Source organism: Giraffa tippelskirchi, chromosome 11, assembly GCF_054371585.1.
Source record: "Giraffa tippelskirchi isolate mGirTip1 chromosome 11, T2T-mGirTip1v1.2.pri, whole genome shotgun sequence".
In the NCBI taxonomy this organism is placed as follows: Eukaryota; Metazoa; Chordata; class Mammalia; order Artiodactyla; family Giraffidae; genus Giraffa; species Giraffa tippelskirchi.
In genome coordinates this window covers 146,266,020-146,279,503 of record NC_137285.1, presented here as the reverse complement: position 1 = coordinate 146,279,503, position 13,484 = coordinate 146,266,020, and the positions used below count along the sequence as shown (strand labels likewise).

At 43.2% G+C, this 13,484-nt stretch overlaps 2 protein-coding genes across 44 annotated transcripts in view; one reads left to right on the top strand and one right to left on the bottom strand.

Annotated features, from left to right (window-relative positions):
* ATG13 (autophagy related 13) overlaps positions 1–3,160 on the bottom strand; it is a 48,781-nt gene extending 45,621 nt beyond the window's left edge. For 14 of the 42 annotated variants that reach the window (XM_081538482.1, XM_081538493.1, XM_081538505.1 and 11 more), the window contains exons 1-2: positions 2,568–2,898; positions 2,090–2,206 (exon numbers count right to left, since the gene is read on the bottom strand). The gene's annotated coding sequence lies outside the window, so the exon portion shown is untranslated. Of the gene's footprint in view, positions 1–2,089; positions 2,207–2,567; positions 2,899–3,030 lie in introns of those variants that run through there. The other 28 variants (XM_081538489.1, XM_081538500.1, XM_081538506.1 and 25 more) reach the window with 3 other exon arrangements.
* On the top strand, positions 2,771–13,001 carry HARBI1 (harbinger transposase derived 1). 2 transcript variants are annotated; one of them, XM_081538532.1, is made up of 3 exons: positions 2,771–2,870; positions 4,294–5,112; positions 11,265–13,001. In XM_081538532.1, exons 2-3 carry the CDS (start codon positions 4,443–4,445, stop codon positions 11,642–11,644), a joined length of 1,050 nt encoding a protein of 349 aa, XP_081394658.1. In that variant the 5' UTR covers positions 2,771–2,870; positions 4,294–4,442; the 3' UTR covers positions 11,645–13,001. The 2 variants fall into 2 exon arrangements, with proteins under 2 accessions (XP_081394658.1, XP_081394657.1); XM_081538531.1 differs by lacking the exon at positions 2,771–2,870 and adding an exon at positions 3,233–3,333.
* Positions 13,002–13,484: the final 483 nt, after the last annotated feature.

Genomic DNA, 13,484 nt, shown 5'->3' with positions numbered 1-13,484 from the left:
AGGTTGCTTATAAACTCTTTATTTACCTTTACTTTTACTAAGATACTATTGACAGATTAACTATTCCATGTTAATTTAGTTGTTTTTCTATGTAATGGTGATGTACAATCTTATCCTTTCTCTTATTTATTAATTTCTTTTGGCTGTGTCAGCGCATGAGGGATCTTAGTTCCCCCACTAGGGACAGAACCTGTGGCTCCTGCAGGGGAAGTTCAGAGTCCTAACCACTGGACCGCTAGAGAATTCCCAAGAAAAGTTTCTCTATTCCCCTTGGTCACAGAGGACTATCTAGCCTTCTTTGTATTCTCCCTGGCTACACTGCCTTTATACCATCAGTGACTACTTGCTGTTTTTATTGTTGTCTATGATTTAACAAAGAGGAGGCAAAGATCAAAACCCCATGAACCCTCTTCTATATTAAATCCATGCAAGAAAAGATGGTGCCGTATGGAAATTCACCTTATTCAACTCATCACCCCAAATTGGAAATTACTTCTAAATCATCCACACCTAAAGTCTAGGTAAGCTTTTTCCAAGAATAAACTTTTAGTATACATATTTTAAGATTCTCACCAAAGAAGTCAAAAGAGTCTTAAACAATATGGTAATTCAAGTATTACCTGAATAGCTTGTATTTCTTATCAGTGAGTTTCTGTACCTTTTTTTCCATTAAAAAAGAAAAACACTGAAGTTGAATAATAAAGGGTCATAACAGTGAGGAATTTTTTAGGTGTACTCTTCATTCTCTGTGATCTAAGCAGTGCTTCAACCATAGTGTTATAATGTCATTTTCATCTCTTTTATAATAAAGTAAAAAGTGTTTAAAAAGTAAAATAAATATTTAAAAATAAAGTTTTAGGGATTTCCAGGTATTACTAAGATTAAATAAATTCCCTCCAGATAAAAATTTCAAAATAAATAACTTCCACTACAACTGGAACAAAATGTAACTGCAGAACATCAGTAATGAACCTTATCAAGTGAGAGCAATAAGTTATATAGTGGTTGCATTTTCTGATTAGTCAAAATTATCTTTGAAAACTCACTCATGTATAAACAGGTCTTTGGAAGCTCAGTATTAATGTCTTAGGCTTCTTTTTGCATTTAGACTATGGAGCCTGTTCTGGGTCATGGAGGTCATAAGCTAAGGCAGTTGGGTAGATGCAAGCAGGTAAGACAACGGAAAAAAAGAGATTATTGCCCTCTACCTCCATAGAGTACAATCCCAGGATGTGTACATAGTAAGACTGAACTGTGTCCAGCTGATTCCTAGGCTTTAAATAAAAAATATAGGATTTGGATTCTTTAACAGCTGCAGACCTGCAGTTTTTGCAGATCTTAATAACAACCCAAGGGAAAAAACACAAACATACAATAGGAACTGTTAGGTGTAAGTACAGTAATTGCAACTTTCATGAAATGTAAATCTCAAAAGTTGCCATAGCAGTCTTAACTTTAGACCCAAAGGGGTACAATTTGAAAACAGCAAGAGAATTAACCACACGCATTCTACCATACAGATCAGCATATATGACACTTGCTTCAGCACTTATTCATCGTCGACTAGGTATTAAAAACGCTAACTCAGGATTCCATTCCACAAGCATTTAACAAGACTTCTGCTCAGCTGAAAAATGGAGTTAAAAGAAACAAAGAAAAACTAATAATTTAGTTGGAGCCACAATATTCACACATTTTTTGAAAAGGACTAACACATAAAACAACACACAATGACCTGGAGTTAATTTAATGTAAAAAAAGGCTCTATTGCTTATTATATTATTGCACGTCTCCCCCTGAAGGTGTTCAATAAATTCTACCCCCTTAGGAGATGACTTTTAAACTTATTAAACTAATTATAATGAAAAAATAGGTACTTTTGTTCTTCACGTATTCGTTCATTCGTATCTCCCCCCCCATCCCACCGCCCCACCTTCCACCCCTTTCTCTCTGGCTGTGGGACGGCCAGAAGAGGAAGAAGTAAAACGCTACCCGAATTGATCAGGAAAACTTGGTAAATAACTGACTGGGAAAGTGAAAACTGAGATAAGTTAGTTGATGAATTCCAAGAAGGTGCTTGGCCACTTACCCAGAGATTTATTTAATGAGAATGGATCGCAGGTTTCCACAGGTCGTTCCACTGCCAGTAAGAGAGTCGTGAACCTTGCTGGGGTCCCTTTTTTCACTAGTCAACAGTCTCCCTCACCTACACGCGGAGTACATATTTGGCACTCAACAAATCTTGATTGACTGAAAACCTATCTTTTTCATACTGGTACCCAACCACAGAGGTATGGCCCCACAACTTCCCTCCAGGAAAGCCTTACGATTTAACCCAAAGAACTGAGAAAGTAGTCAAAAGCTCTGGGGATCTTGGTAAGGACTGGGAATGATCATGGGCCAATGGGGCCTACACTGACCCGACTTCCCAAAGCAAGCTCAGGGGACTGACCTACAGCTAGCAGGCTTCGGCTTCGCCAGGAGGTACCCGCCAGGCCGCAGATCCACAGCCTCCCACCCGTGGGCGCTGAGAGACCCGGGGGGGTATTCCCTCCTCAAGTTAGTACCTGTGAAGCTGCGACACAGAGAGTGGCTCGGGGCTCTCATTACGGAGGCCGGGGCCTGGGGCCGGCCAGCTGCGCCTCCTGGCCGAGGGCTCCGCGCTCCGGAGCTGCAGTGACAGCACGGGTCGCAGATAATACCTCACACCTCAGGAGTCTCGTGGCTCGCAGGCCCCGGGAGTTTCGTTCCCAAGACTGCGCGAGTCGCCGCACTCACGTCTACAAGGCGCTCTTCAAGGCTTCCCTCACAGCTCAAGCGATCACTCCTGCCTTAAGCCCAACCACCGGTCGCTTCCCGGTGCCGCCATCGTTAGTGTTTGTTTTCATCCGCTTCGGTGACGGCCAGGGGAGGGAGAGGGCTACGGGGGAAGTACAGCTACCTAACATCAGCCGCACTTTCGCTATAAAGTGGATGCCCTACTTAATCTTCTTCCTCTTTGATGTGCCCGTAAAAAACTGGTTTCCTTACCATACAAGTCTGACTCCCCAATCTCTTCAAGCGTCTCACAAAAGAAAGGCGTAAACAGCGGCGAGGGGAGCGGAGGGTTGGAAGAGCGCGAAGGTTTGGGCCGTGTGTGGAATGTGTGCTAACGAATCTCAGACCGCGGCGACGGCAGCAGTGAGGACGCGGCTTGGGGCGGGCGCTGACGCGGAGGGGCGGGGCCTATACTGAGTGCCGTGGCGGCTTGTCTTCGGCCGCCGGTTCCGGAGGCGGGCCGGGCCCGGCTGGGTGGGTGGGGAGTGTGACGGGTAACCTGGCAGCCGCGGAGAGGTGGGTGAGCGGCCTCGGCTGACTTGGGTCGGGACCATCACACTTCCGTATCCACTTCTAAGTCAGCTTTTCAAAGCCTTTGAGGTGGAATCGCCTGTCAGCCCCTAGCTCTCCCAGCCTCCTCTTCTGCGCCTTCCTTCCCGCCTGCCTGGTCTTCTCTGCTTCTTAGCCTTCAGCCTCACGATTTGAGTTTCTTGGGGTGAGGGGGAAGCCTTTTGTTAAGAGCACATAATCTCCCTCGACCAGCCTGGGTCGTGGGCGGGTTTTGGGGGGTTTTTTTTGCCCCTTCTTCCCTTGTTAGACGGGTTTGAAGCCCCCCCGCCCCGCGTCGCTTTACCCCTTACTTATCCTGTGGAGCCAGAGGGGTTTGGGTCGTGAATCCCGCCGTAACTAACATCTGTCCTGAGTAGTTATGACTTCTGTCAGCTGCTTCGTGGCCTGTCTACTTAGGAGGAGACCTCTCATTTTGTGAATAATAATGCCATCACCTCCGTTAACATTTTGCTCTTCCCAGTTCAAGTTGTGGTGGTTTAGTCGCTAAATCGTGTCCGACTCGTGTGACCCCATGGACTGTAGCCTGCCAGGCTTCTCTGTCCATAGGATTCTCCAGGCAAGAATACTGGAGTGGGTTGCCAGTTCCTTCTCCAGAGGAATTTAACCTGGGTCTCCTGCGTTGCAGACAGATTCTGTACCAACTGAGCTAGGAGGGAAGCAGTTCAAGTACCAGGCAGGCGCTAAATAAGCCACCAATACTCAACTCCCATTCTCCTCCAAGCCAAAGCAAGCCCATCCTGTGGTCATGAGTTAGTGGAGAAAAACCCAGAGTTACAGTTATAGCATCTTTTGCTTGAACAAAACGGAAATTTGAGAAAAGAATCTGTTGTGGCCTTTGAATTACTTTAAAGTCTTTGGTGGGTTTCTAATGTCTTGCTTTTTTTTTTTTTCGTTTAACTTTTACAGAGAGAAGATTATAAATATACCGCAGCCACTTAAATGACGATTAGCCGTTGAATTCCGACACTTCCTTAAATACTTTCTTTCATCAGCATCTTCACTGGGAAGAGCTCAGGAAAAGTAGCGGAGGGAAAGAGACAACATTTGTATGTACCATGGCTATACCAATAACAGTACTTGACTGTGATCTCTTGCTATACGGCCGAGGTCACCGGACATTGGACCGCTTTAAGCTGGATGATGTGACGGATGAGTACTTGATGTCCGTGTACGGGTTTCCACGACAGTTCATTTATTACTTGGTGGAGCTCTTGGGGGCGAGCCTTTCTAGACCTACTCAGAGATCCAGGGCTATTAGCCCAGAGACACAGATTCTTGCAGCACTGGGCTTCTATACCTCAGGTTCCTTCCAGACTCGGATGGGAGACGCTATTGGAATCAGTCAGGCATCTATGAGTCGATGTGTTGCCAACGTCACCGAAGCGCTTGTGGAAAGAGCTTCGCAGTTCATCCACTTTCCAGCTGATGACGCCTCTGTGCAGGCTCTGAAGGATGAATTCTACGGGTTGGCAGGGATACCAGGGGTCATAGGGGTAGTTGACTGTGTGCATGTAGCAATCAAGGCACCAAATGCTGAAGACCTTTCCTACGTGAACCGTAAAGGTCTTCATTCTTTAAACTGCCTGATGGTGTGTGACATCAGAGGGGCACTGATGGCTGTGGAGACAAGCTGGCCAGGAAGCCTCCAAGACTGTGTTGTGCTACAGCAGTCTTCTCTCAGCAGTCAGTTTGAAGCTGGGATGCACAAAGAGAGCTGGCTTCTTGGTGAGTCTGAGGTGTAAATGCTTCATTCTGTAGACAGTGAAAAGATACTTGGGACAGTAGAATGAAATATGGAGGTCTATAGACCTGAATCTCAGTCCTGTTCTCTTTTCAACACTACCTCAGATGAGAACTCTCTGAGCCTGGATTTTTTTAAATCAACATTTAAAAGACACTTATTAACATTAAAAAGTATTTATCTCTGTTTGGCTGTGTGGGGTCTTAGTTGGGGCGCATGGGCTCTTCCTTACAGCGGGAGGGCTTCTCTGGGCGCAGGGCCTTCTCCGTAGTTGCTGCCTGTGGGCTCAGTTGCCCCTCAGCACGTGAGATCTTAGTTTCTGGACCAGGGATCGAGCCCGAGTTCCCAGCATTGGAAGGTGGATTCTTAACCCCTGGACCACCAGGGAAGTCCCAAAAGACACTTACTAACATTTAAAAACATATGATTTGACTCAGTTCTTCTAAGAATTTATCTTGAAGGTACAGGTTCAGAAATATGTAAAACAAAATTACAGGAACTTGCATCACAACAGTATTTTGTAGTCACAAACAACAGTAGCAACAACAACAACAAAAATTCCCCTTAAATAAAGCCAAAGTACTTATCAGTGCAGATCTGGTTAAATATAGTACCTTCATACAATTGAGCCTTAACTTTTTAGGATTTATTTGGCTGCACCAGTCTTAGTCACAGTACATGGAATCTTTGTTGAGGCATGTGGGATCTAGTTGCCTGACCAGGGATCGAACCTGGGTCCCGTGCATTGGGAGCATGGAGTCTTAACCCCTGGACCACCAGGGAAGTTCCAGAGCCTTCATTTTTATCATCTGTAAAATAGTGAAAGTAATGCTAAGGGCAGTAATATCTATTGTTAGGATTAGGGAATATATATGGAAGTTCACTCTGAAGTATTGTGCAAATGTATTCTTTTTGCCATCGGTGACTGTCACCATGATGTCTATATGAAAATGATAGTAGACAGTGAATTTTCACAGTTCTTATGGAAACTCACTTCATAGATTTGCCTGCCTAAGTGCCCTCGGAAAGCCAGGCTTAATGATCTGAGTAGAACAAGAACCCATTCAATATGAAGCAGTGCAAACCAATGTGACTGTAGAGCTGAGAGGAATACAATTAGTTAGCAGTGATGAAACCCTCAAGCCTGGCAGCTTTCTTTTTTGTTTTATTTTTAAAGCACTGCTTTTTTGTGAGCAACAAGATAGGGGTTATCTTGTATACAACATATGTGAGAGATGTAGGAGCACATTAAGCATCAGAAGACCTCTCTTTCAAGATCATGAATCTTGACCTGGTTTATTAAGGCCAGTCTGCACTGCACATGCTCATTACACAGTGTTTCACATGTAATAGATGCTCAGGAATTTTTTTTTTCTTTAATGTGCTTACTGACAGTTAAAGAAAAACCTCCCCTTGGGACTTTCCCAGAAGTCCAGTGGTTAAGATTCTGTGCTTCCAATGCATGGGATTCAAGTTTGATCCCTGGTTGGAGAAATAAGATCCCATATGCGTGACAAGGTGGTCAAAAAAAAGAGAAAGAACCCTTCCCCGCTTCCAGGTGAAAAGAGACTGCTGTCATACTGACTGGTTTAGAGCTGCCAGGGCACCATGGGTGACATCTGGGAGCTTAACTGATTTTCTTCAGTTGTGGCTTCTACACACTGTTGTCAGTACATCACCTTCTCATTACCCTACTGGATGTTTGTCTTAGTCCCGCCTTTTGCCTACTCTGAATTTTTAAATTCTATTTTTATACAACTCATACCAAGAAGTAAAGGAAAGACTATGCACATGTCTCATCCAGCTTCTTCTTCCACAGCTGGGGAAGTGCTTGGGTTCCAAGCTGATTTCTTATGACATCACTTGGGTATCCTAACTCTAAAGCCAGTGAGAAATGACTGAGCACTTCCAAGTAGTCAGGCAATCTTGTAAGTATTTTGCCTGGGATTATCTCACTTAATCCTTATAAAAACTTGTAAGGAGTTATATGCTAATGTCAGCATTTTCACAGAAGAGGAAATTAAGGCACAGAACACCTGTGCCATTTGTGTTTACTTTTTTAGAATGAATCATATGAGGAGTTACTCTATTTGGCAAATGGTCTTTTTGCTAGGACTTCAAGGTCATGTAGCAATTACTGATTTTCTTTTCCTTCACAATTGGGGGCCCCAGATTCAGTTGAAATTATGGCTTTAAAGTAGTTTTTCAGTTGTTTACAGGACATAGTTGAAAATAAGTAAAAACTTGGACAAATTTTTATGTATTTTTCTGATTTCCTTCTTGACAGAAAGGGTGGAAGTGGGAGAGATGGAAACATTGCAACCACACTTAACAAATGTTTATTAAGGCCTGTTTTGGTACCAGGCCACATGCTAGACACTATGATGCCAAGAAAGTATAACCACAGAAATTGATGATATGGAAATTAATTCCTTTAGTAGCCTCAGTTCTAGCACAGACCCTTTGAAAAGCCTCCACGAGCTGTAACAGGCAAACTAGTTTGAAAACATGTGAACTAGTGTAGTGTTTCACAAATTTTCCAGATCAAAAAGAGTTATCTGGGGAATTTTTAAAAGGTATTTATTTACTTTTGACTGCATCAAGTCTTAGTTGAGGCACAGGGCACATGGGCTCTTCTCTAGTGGTGGAGCGTGGGCTCCAGAGTACCGGCTGAGTCGTAACAGTGCACAGGCTGCCCCTCAGCATGTGGGATCTTAGTTCCCCGACCAGGGGTCAAACCCTTATCCTCTGCATTGCAAGGTGAATTCTTAACCACTGGACCACCAGGGAAGTCCCCCATCTGGGAAATTTGTTTAAAATAAAGGTACCCACTTCAAACTGCAGGAATGAGATTCTTCAAGAAAAGAATCTGATCATCATTTTTAACAGGTGCCCCAAATTATTTGTCATGAATAGATGTTTGGAAATCACTGGCCTGGACGTGCAGGGAAAACTGGCAGGGTTCCGAGGAATGACAAGATGTTGGAAAAAAAGAGAGAGAGAAGATGGCTGATTGTATCTTAAGAACACCATCAATTTGTAGAGTGGTTCTGGATTTGCTAAACCTAGAACTAGCTGTGATTCCCCCTTGGGTTTTGTTTGTTTGTTGAGCATATTTTCAACTTGGGTGTCATCCCTTCCCGTCCTCATTCTTGTCTGCCCCTTCAGAGGGCATCAGCTAATTCCTCTTCTCTAAACGTACCTGCTCCTACACACAATTCAGCCCGAGCTATTCCTTCAGCTCTTGGCCTAGTCCTGTTAAGCAGCTTCGGGTGAGCTCTGCCAGAATGTCTCGGATCCTAGTCCCCTCCTGAGTGTCTTTCTGGATTATAACCAGTTAATGATGATGGCGCATTTTATAAAAGGTCACCACTAACTAACTGGTCTTGTATGTTTACCCAATTAAAGCTCATACTGTTTTTTAGAGTGACAGTTAACAAATATTTAGCATCTCTGTTTTCACATTTATTTTTTATTTCTTTATTTACTTGTTGGCCATGAGGCATGTGGGATCTTAGTGCCCTGGCCAGGGGTCAAACCCACATCCCCCAGCCTTGGAAACACAGAGTCCTAACTACTGGACTACCAGGGAATTCTCTTGACATGCATCTTAAATTTTTTTTAATTGTCTCTTGCAGCATTATACCATTGTTTTAGTGACTCTGAGTCTGACATTATTAGCATTTAGTTGACTAGCTCCTTCCTCTTCCTATACCTGACAGATCATAGGATGGGCGATGTATATTTTTATTTTCTCATTTATAAAATGAGTTCAATAATATCTGCCTGGCAGAGCTGGGATTGGAAAAGAGATAATATTTAAAGTGCCCAATATGATGCCTACTACATAGTAGGTATTCAGTGTCATAGATATTATTTTCATTATTACTTACAACATCAGTTTCTTATATACAGTATTTAGTAGGGACAAGTTCAATTAAAGAAGGTTGTCCTTAGGAGGAAAAAAGTCAGCTAAATATACAATTTGAAAATATTTGATATCTCAGATACTTAAAGTTAATCCAGGGGCTTCCCTGGTGGCTCAGAGGTAAAGAATCCAGCTGCCAACGCAGGAAATATGGGTTTGATCCCTAATCCGGGGAAATTCCACATGCCACAGAGCAACTAAACCCACGTGACACAGCTATTGAGCCTATGCTCTAGAGCCCGGGAACCACAGCTACTGAAGCCCTAGTGCCTAGAGCCGGGGCTTTGCAACAAGAGAAGCCACTGCAATGAGAAGCTCATATGCCACAACTAGAGAGTAGCCTCTGCTCACCACATCTAGAGAAAGCCGGCGCACGGCAATGAGGACCCAGTGCAACCATAAATAAATAAATAAAAATTAAAGTTAATCCAGTCTACCTAAAACTAATACAGTGTCATATGTCAATATCTCAGTAATGTTTTTAGCCAAAAAAACTGCATTTAAAGTTAACCCAGATCTTAGAAATGTAAGCTCCTAAAAGAAAGGAATTCTGTATATTTGGAATAGTGCCTAGCACTCTCTGAACAGTCCATAACTATTTACTGAAATTGATGGTGGGTGAGGAACACAGCAAGTATGCAAGCTGGTATTCCCTAGGTCTATTTGTCTCAAATTTCTAAGGGTTGGTTCTTCTATCCGAGACATTCCATCTTCCAGATTTAGTGACTCAAGACAATTAAACATTGTAGAAACACTGTGCTACTGTAATGGGACACTGCAGACCAGTTTTGTTTTTAGTGCTTCCCAGGATCATTGATACAGAAGTCACTTAAAGGAAATGTCTTGTGTATATTATTTTAGTTGACTCCTGATTTTACCTCCCTATCCCTGACTGTTACTATTTGCATCATTATATTTATGCTTTCCTTGTTAATGTGAAATTCTACCAGTTCCTCTGTTACCAAGGTGTGGTTCTAATGAGTGTAATTTCTAGGTTGGCAGAACACCTGAATTCTGATCTCTGCTGGCACTTTTATTCTTCTTAGCACTGGAAGAATGAATGATTACTGTCTATAAAATCCTCTGAAATCCCCTGGTAGTGCCTTCAGACCTGACATTTTAATGGTAAAGTTAGAGATTTTTTTCCTCACAAATGTTTTGAGGTCTTCTGGCAGAACTTCCTATTTCTCTCTTGCACTCTTGCTCTTTAGAGATTTTATTTTTAAATATTTATTTATTTCTTTGGCTGTTCTGGGTCTTAGTTGCAGCTCAGGGGATCTTTAGTTGTGGCATACAAACTCTTAGTTGCGGCGTGTGGGATCTAGTTCCCTGACCAAGGATTGAACCCGGGCCCCCTGCATTGGGAGTGCAGAGTCTTAGTCACTGGACCACCAGGGAAGTCCCTCGAGATTTTAAAGATTGGCTTGCTATGTGATAGTTTCTGCTGCTGCTGTTAAGTCGCTTCAGTCGTGTCTGACTCTGTGCAACCCCATAGACGGGAGCCCACCAGGCTCCTCCGTCCCTGGGATTCTCCAGGCAAGAACACTGGAGTGGGCTGCCGTTTCCTTCTCCAATGCATGAAAGTGAAAAGTGAAAGTGAAATCGTTCAGTCGTGTCCAACTCTTCACAACCCCATAGGCGGGAGCCCACCAGGTCCTCCATCCATGGGATTTTCCAGGCAAGAGTACTGAAGTGGGTGCCAGTGCCTTCTCCGTGATAGTTTCTACTAACTTTTTATTAAAGGACAATATCTCTGAATTTAGAAAATCCTGAAATTGCCTGGAAGTCCAGTGGTTAGGACTCCGTGCTTCTTCTGCTGGGGGCCCAGGTTCAATCCCTGGTCGGGGAACTAGGATCTCATAAGCCACGTATCACGGCCAAAAGAAGAAAAAAGGAATATTCAAGAATTTCATTTGTCCCAGTGCTTTCACCTCCGTCCCACATTCTGTCAGACTTAGCTTTCTTCAGCCATGTCAGCTTTTTTCCCTGTTGGTTTTAACCGAGGGTATTCCCAAGCCAAGACGCCTGTCTTCCTGCTCATGACATGTGCATGCCTTCTCTATACCACAGCATTTCGCTCTCTGTTTACCTGCTTTGCTTTGGCTCCAGAAACAGTTACATATTCTTGTCCATTCTCTGTATATGCACCTGGCTTTTCTTTGTATTCCAGTTGTAAACATCTGTGATTTCTCTGGGCCTTCCCCACAGGTGACAGTTCCTTCTTTCTCCGCACCTGGCTCATGACCCCACTTCACATTCCTGAAACTCCAGCTGAGTATCGCTATAATATGGCCCATTCCGCAACTCACAGTGTGATTGAGAAGACCTTCCGAACGCTCTGCTCCCGATTCCGCTGCCTGGATGGATCCAAGGGGGCACTGCAGTACTCCCCGGAGAAGTCCAGCCACATCATCCTGGCCTGCTGCGTCCTCCACAACATCTCCCTGGAGCACGGGATGGATGTGTGGTCCTCTCCAGTGACCGGCCCGGTGGAACAGCCCCCTGAGGAGGAGTATGAGCACATGGAGTCCTTGGACCTGGAGGCTGATCGCATCCGTCAAGAGCTGATGCTCACTCACTTCAGCTAATGTGGAAGGTGGGGAGGAGAGAGGCTTCCCAGGAGCTGTGACAAACGTCCCCTCTCAGTACTCCCTCCACAGTCCCATCTTCTAGCATGACTGAGTGTGTGGACACTTGTCACAAACTGATATATAATCTGTGTGTTTTAGAAGGGTTGGGTCAACACCAGAATATCTTGATTCGTTTGCAATTTTATTAACTAAACAGAAACCCCCAAGACCAACAGTTCCCTGCTATGCACTGAACACCAGATTAGCACTATTCACTCATTTGAAAGTTCCTTGGTTGTAGACATTTACATCATGCTTACAGAATCAAAGAGGAAAACAGCATCTAGCCAGACAGAATGCTTTGTTTGTTGCAGTTATCTAGAGATTTCAAAAGAAAGCAATATTTGTCCTGAATTATTTTGATGGTATTTTAGCTTTTCTAATTTCCTACCTATGTAGACATAATCTGAGACAAGTGTAAAGAGTGAATTTCAGCTGGGGAATGGTCTTCTGACATAAGTAAATGGCTACTAATCTGAGTTTGCAGTGTGCGTTTTTAAGAGGATGTGAGGGACAGTCTGAAACCTCCATCTTAATCTGTCTGCAGTAATTGAGCTGACTTGGACCTAGCTCCCAGGGAGAACATCTGGACTCCAATCTCCTACTTCCAACCCTGAGTAGGCGCTAAAGGCTAAATGGGTTTAGGAATTTAATCAGCTTAAAAAAGACAAGTCAAATATAGATAAAACAGAAAGCTTACACTTTTACAGAGGATCTAAAGACCCTGATAGGTTGACGGGCAAAAGAGATTCACCCAGGTTTAGACAGTCCTATCTAAATGGATCACATTTCTTATGATCAGGATGTTAGAATGTCCATTTGGCCATTCTGCTTTGAAATTCCTTGTTCAGAAGGAAAGTTTAGGGAATAAAGGCATGAACATATTAAGAAAAAAAGAGAGGTAAAAGGGATATAATTTCTTGGTTTGAAATTAATTTTGAAGTTAGAGCTACTTGAATGTCTTGTGTGCAAAGTGATGGGCAGAATTTCTCAGGAAATAAACAATCCCCCACCAAGTCTTATTCTAAAATTATACTGATGTAAAAATAACCCAATTGGAATAATGAAAGTGTGAATTAGGTTAGCACATTGGCGCCTTTGCTGGGACAAAAAAGAGACTTTCCTGGGGTTTGTTCTGTTCCCGGATTCTCAGCCACTCACCATGTGATTGCTCTGAACTGTTCTCTTGGATCTTTTCCTACCTGCCTCTGGCAAGTGTTAATCTGGTGATTTTCAAAGTAAAGAAATGAACAGCTGATGGCAGAAGAAATTTGGAAATAAATCAAGGGTGACTCATCCTCAAGATTAAAAACAATTATGGATTATTATCTGCTGTTTATTTCTACTCCAAATGCTATTTCCCATCACCATCCTACTCTATAAAGAAGTAGGTCCAGTTGGCAGGAGGTGGAGCTTGACAAGTATAGTGGTATCATTGAGCTGGGAGTGGACAAGGAAGAGGAGATTGGAAACGTTAGTTCTGTTCATTATGAAATAGAGGTGCCTGGTTATGTTTTTTTTTTTCCTTTGTGAAGTTTTAACTTGTGACCCAGGCTTGCTCTGTTTCCCTCATAAGGCAATATTTTAACTCTCACAGTCTTTCCAAGTTTCCTGAGATGGGTATTTTTCCCTATAAAGTTTTGGTTCCTTTATGAATATTGCAAGAGGAAAGGCTTACTGCCACCTGTGCATGTTAAGTGGCAAGGTGGAGTGTAATCTTGAAAAGTGCCTAGCCTTTTAGCCTTCAAAAACTGCATTAAAGGAAAATTTGAGTTTTTACAGCTTAACTCATTAGTTG

Bases quoted from the DNA above. Each gene is read 5' to 3' on its own strand.
- HARBI1 (XM_081538532.1), top strand. From the start codon at position 4,443: ATGGCTATACCAATAACAGTACTTGACTGTGATCTCTTGCTATACGGC. The intron at 5,113-11,264 runs GTGAGTCTGAGG...CCTTCCCCACAG, and splicing joins CAAAGAGAGCTGGCTTCTTG to GTGACAGTTCCTTCTTTCTC.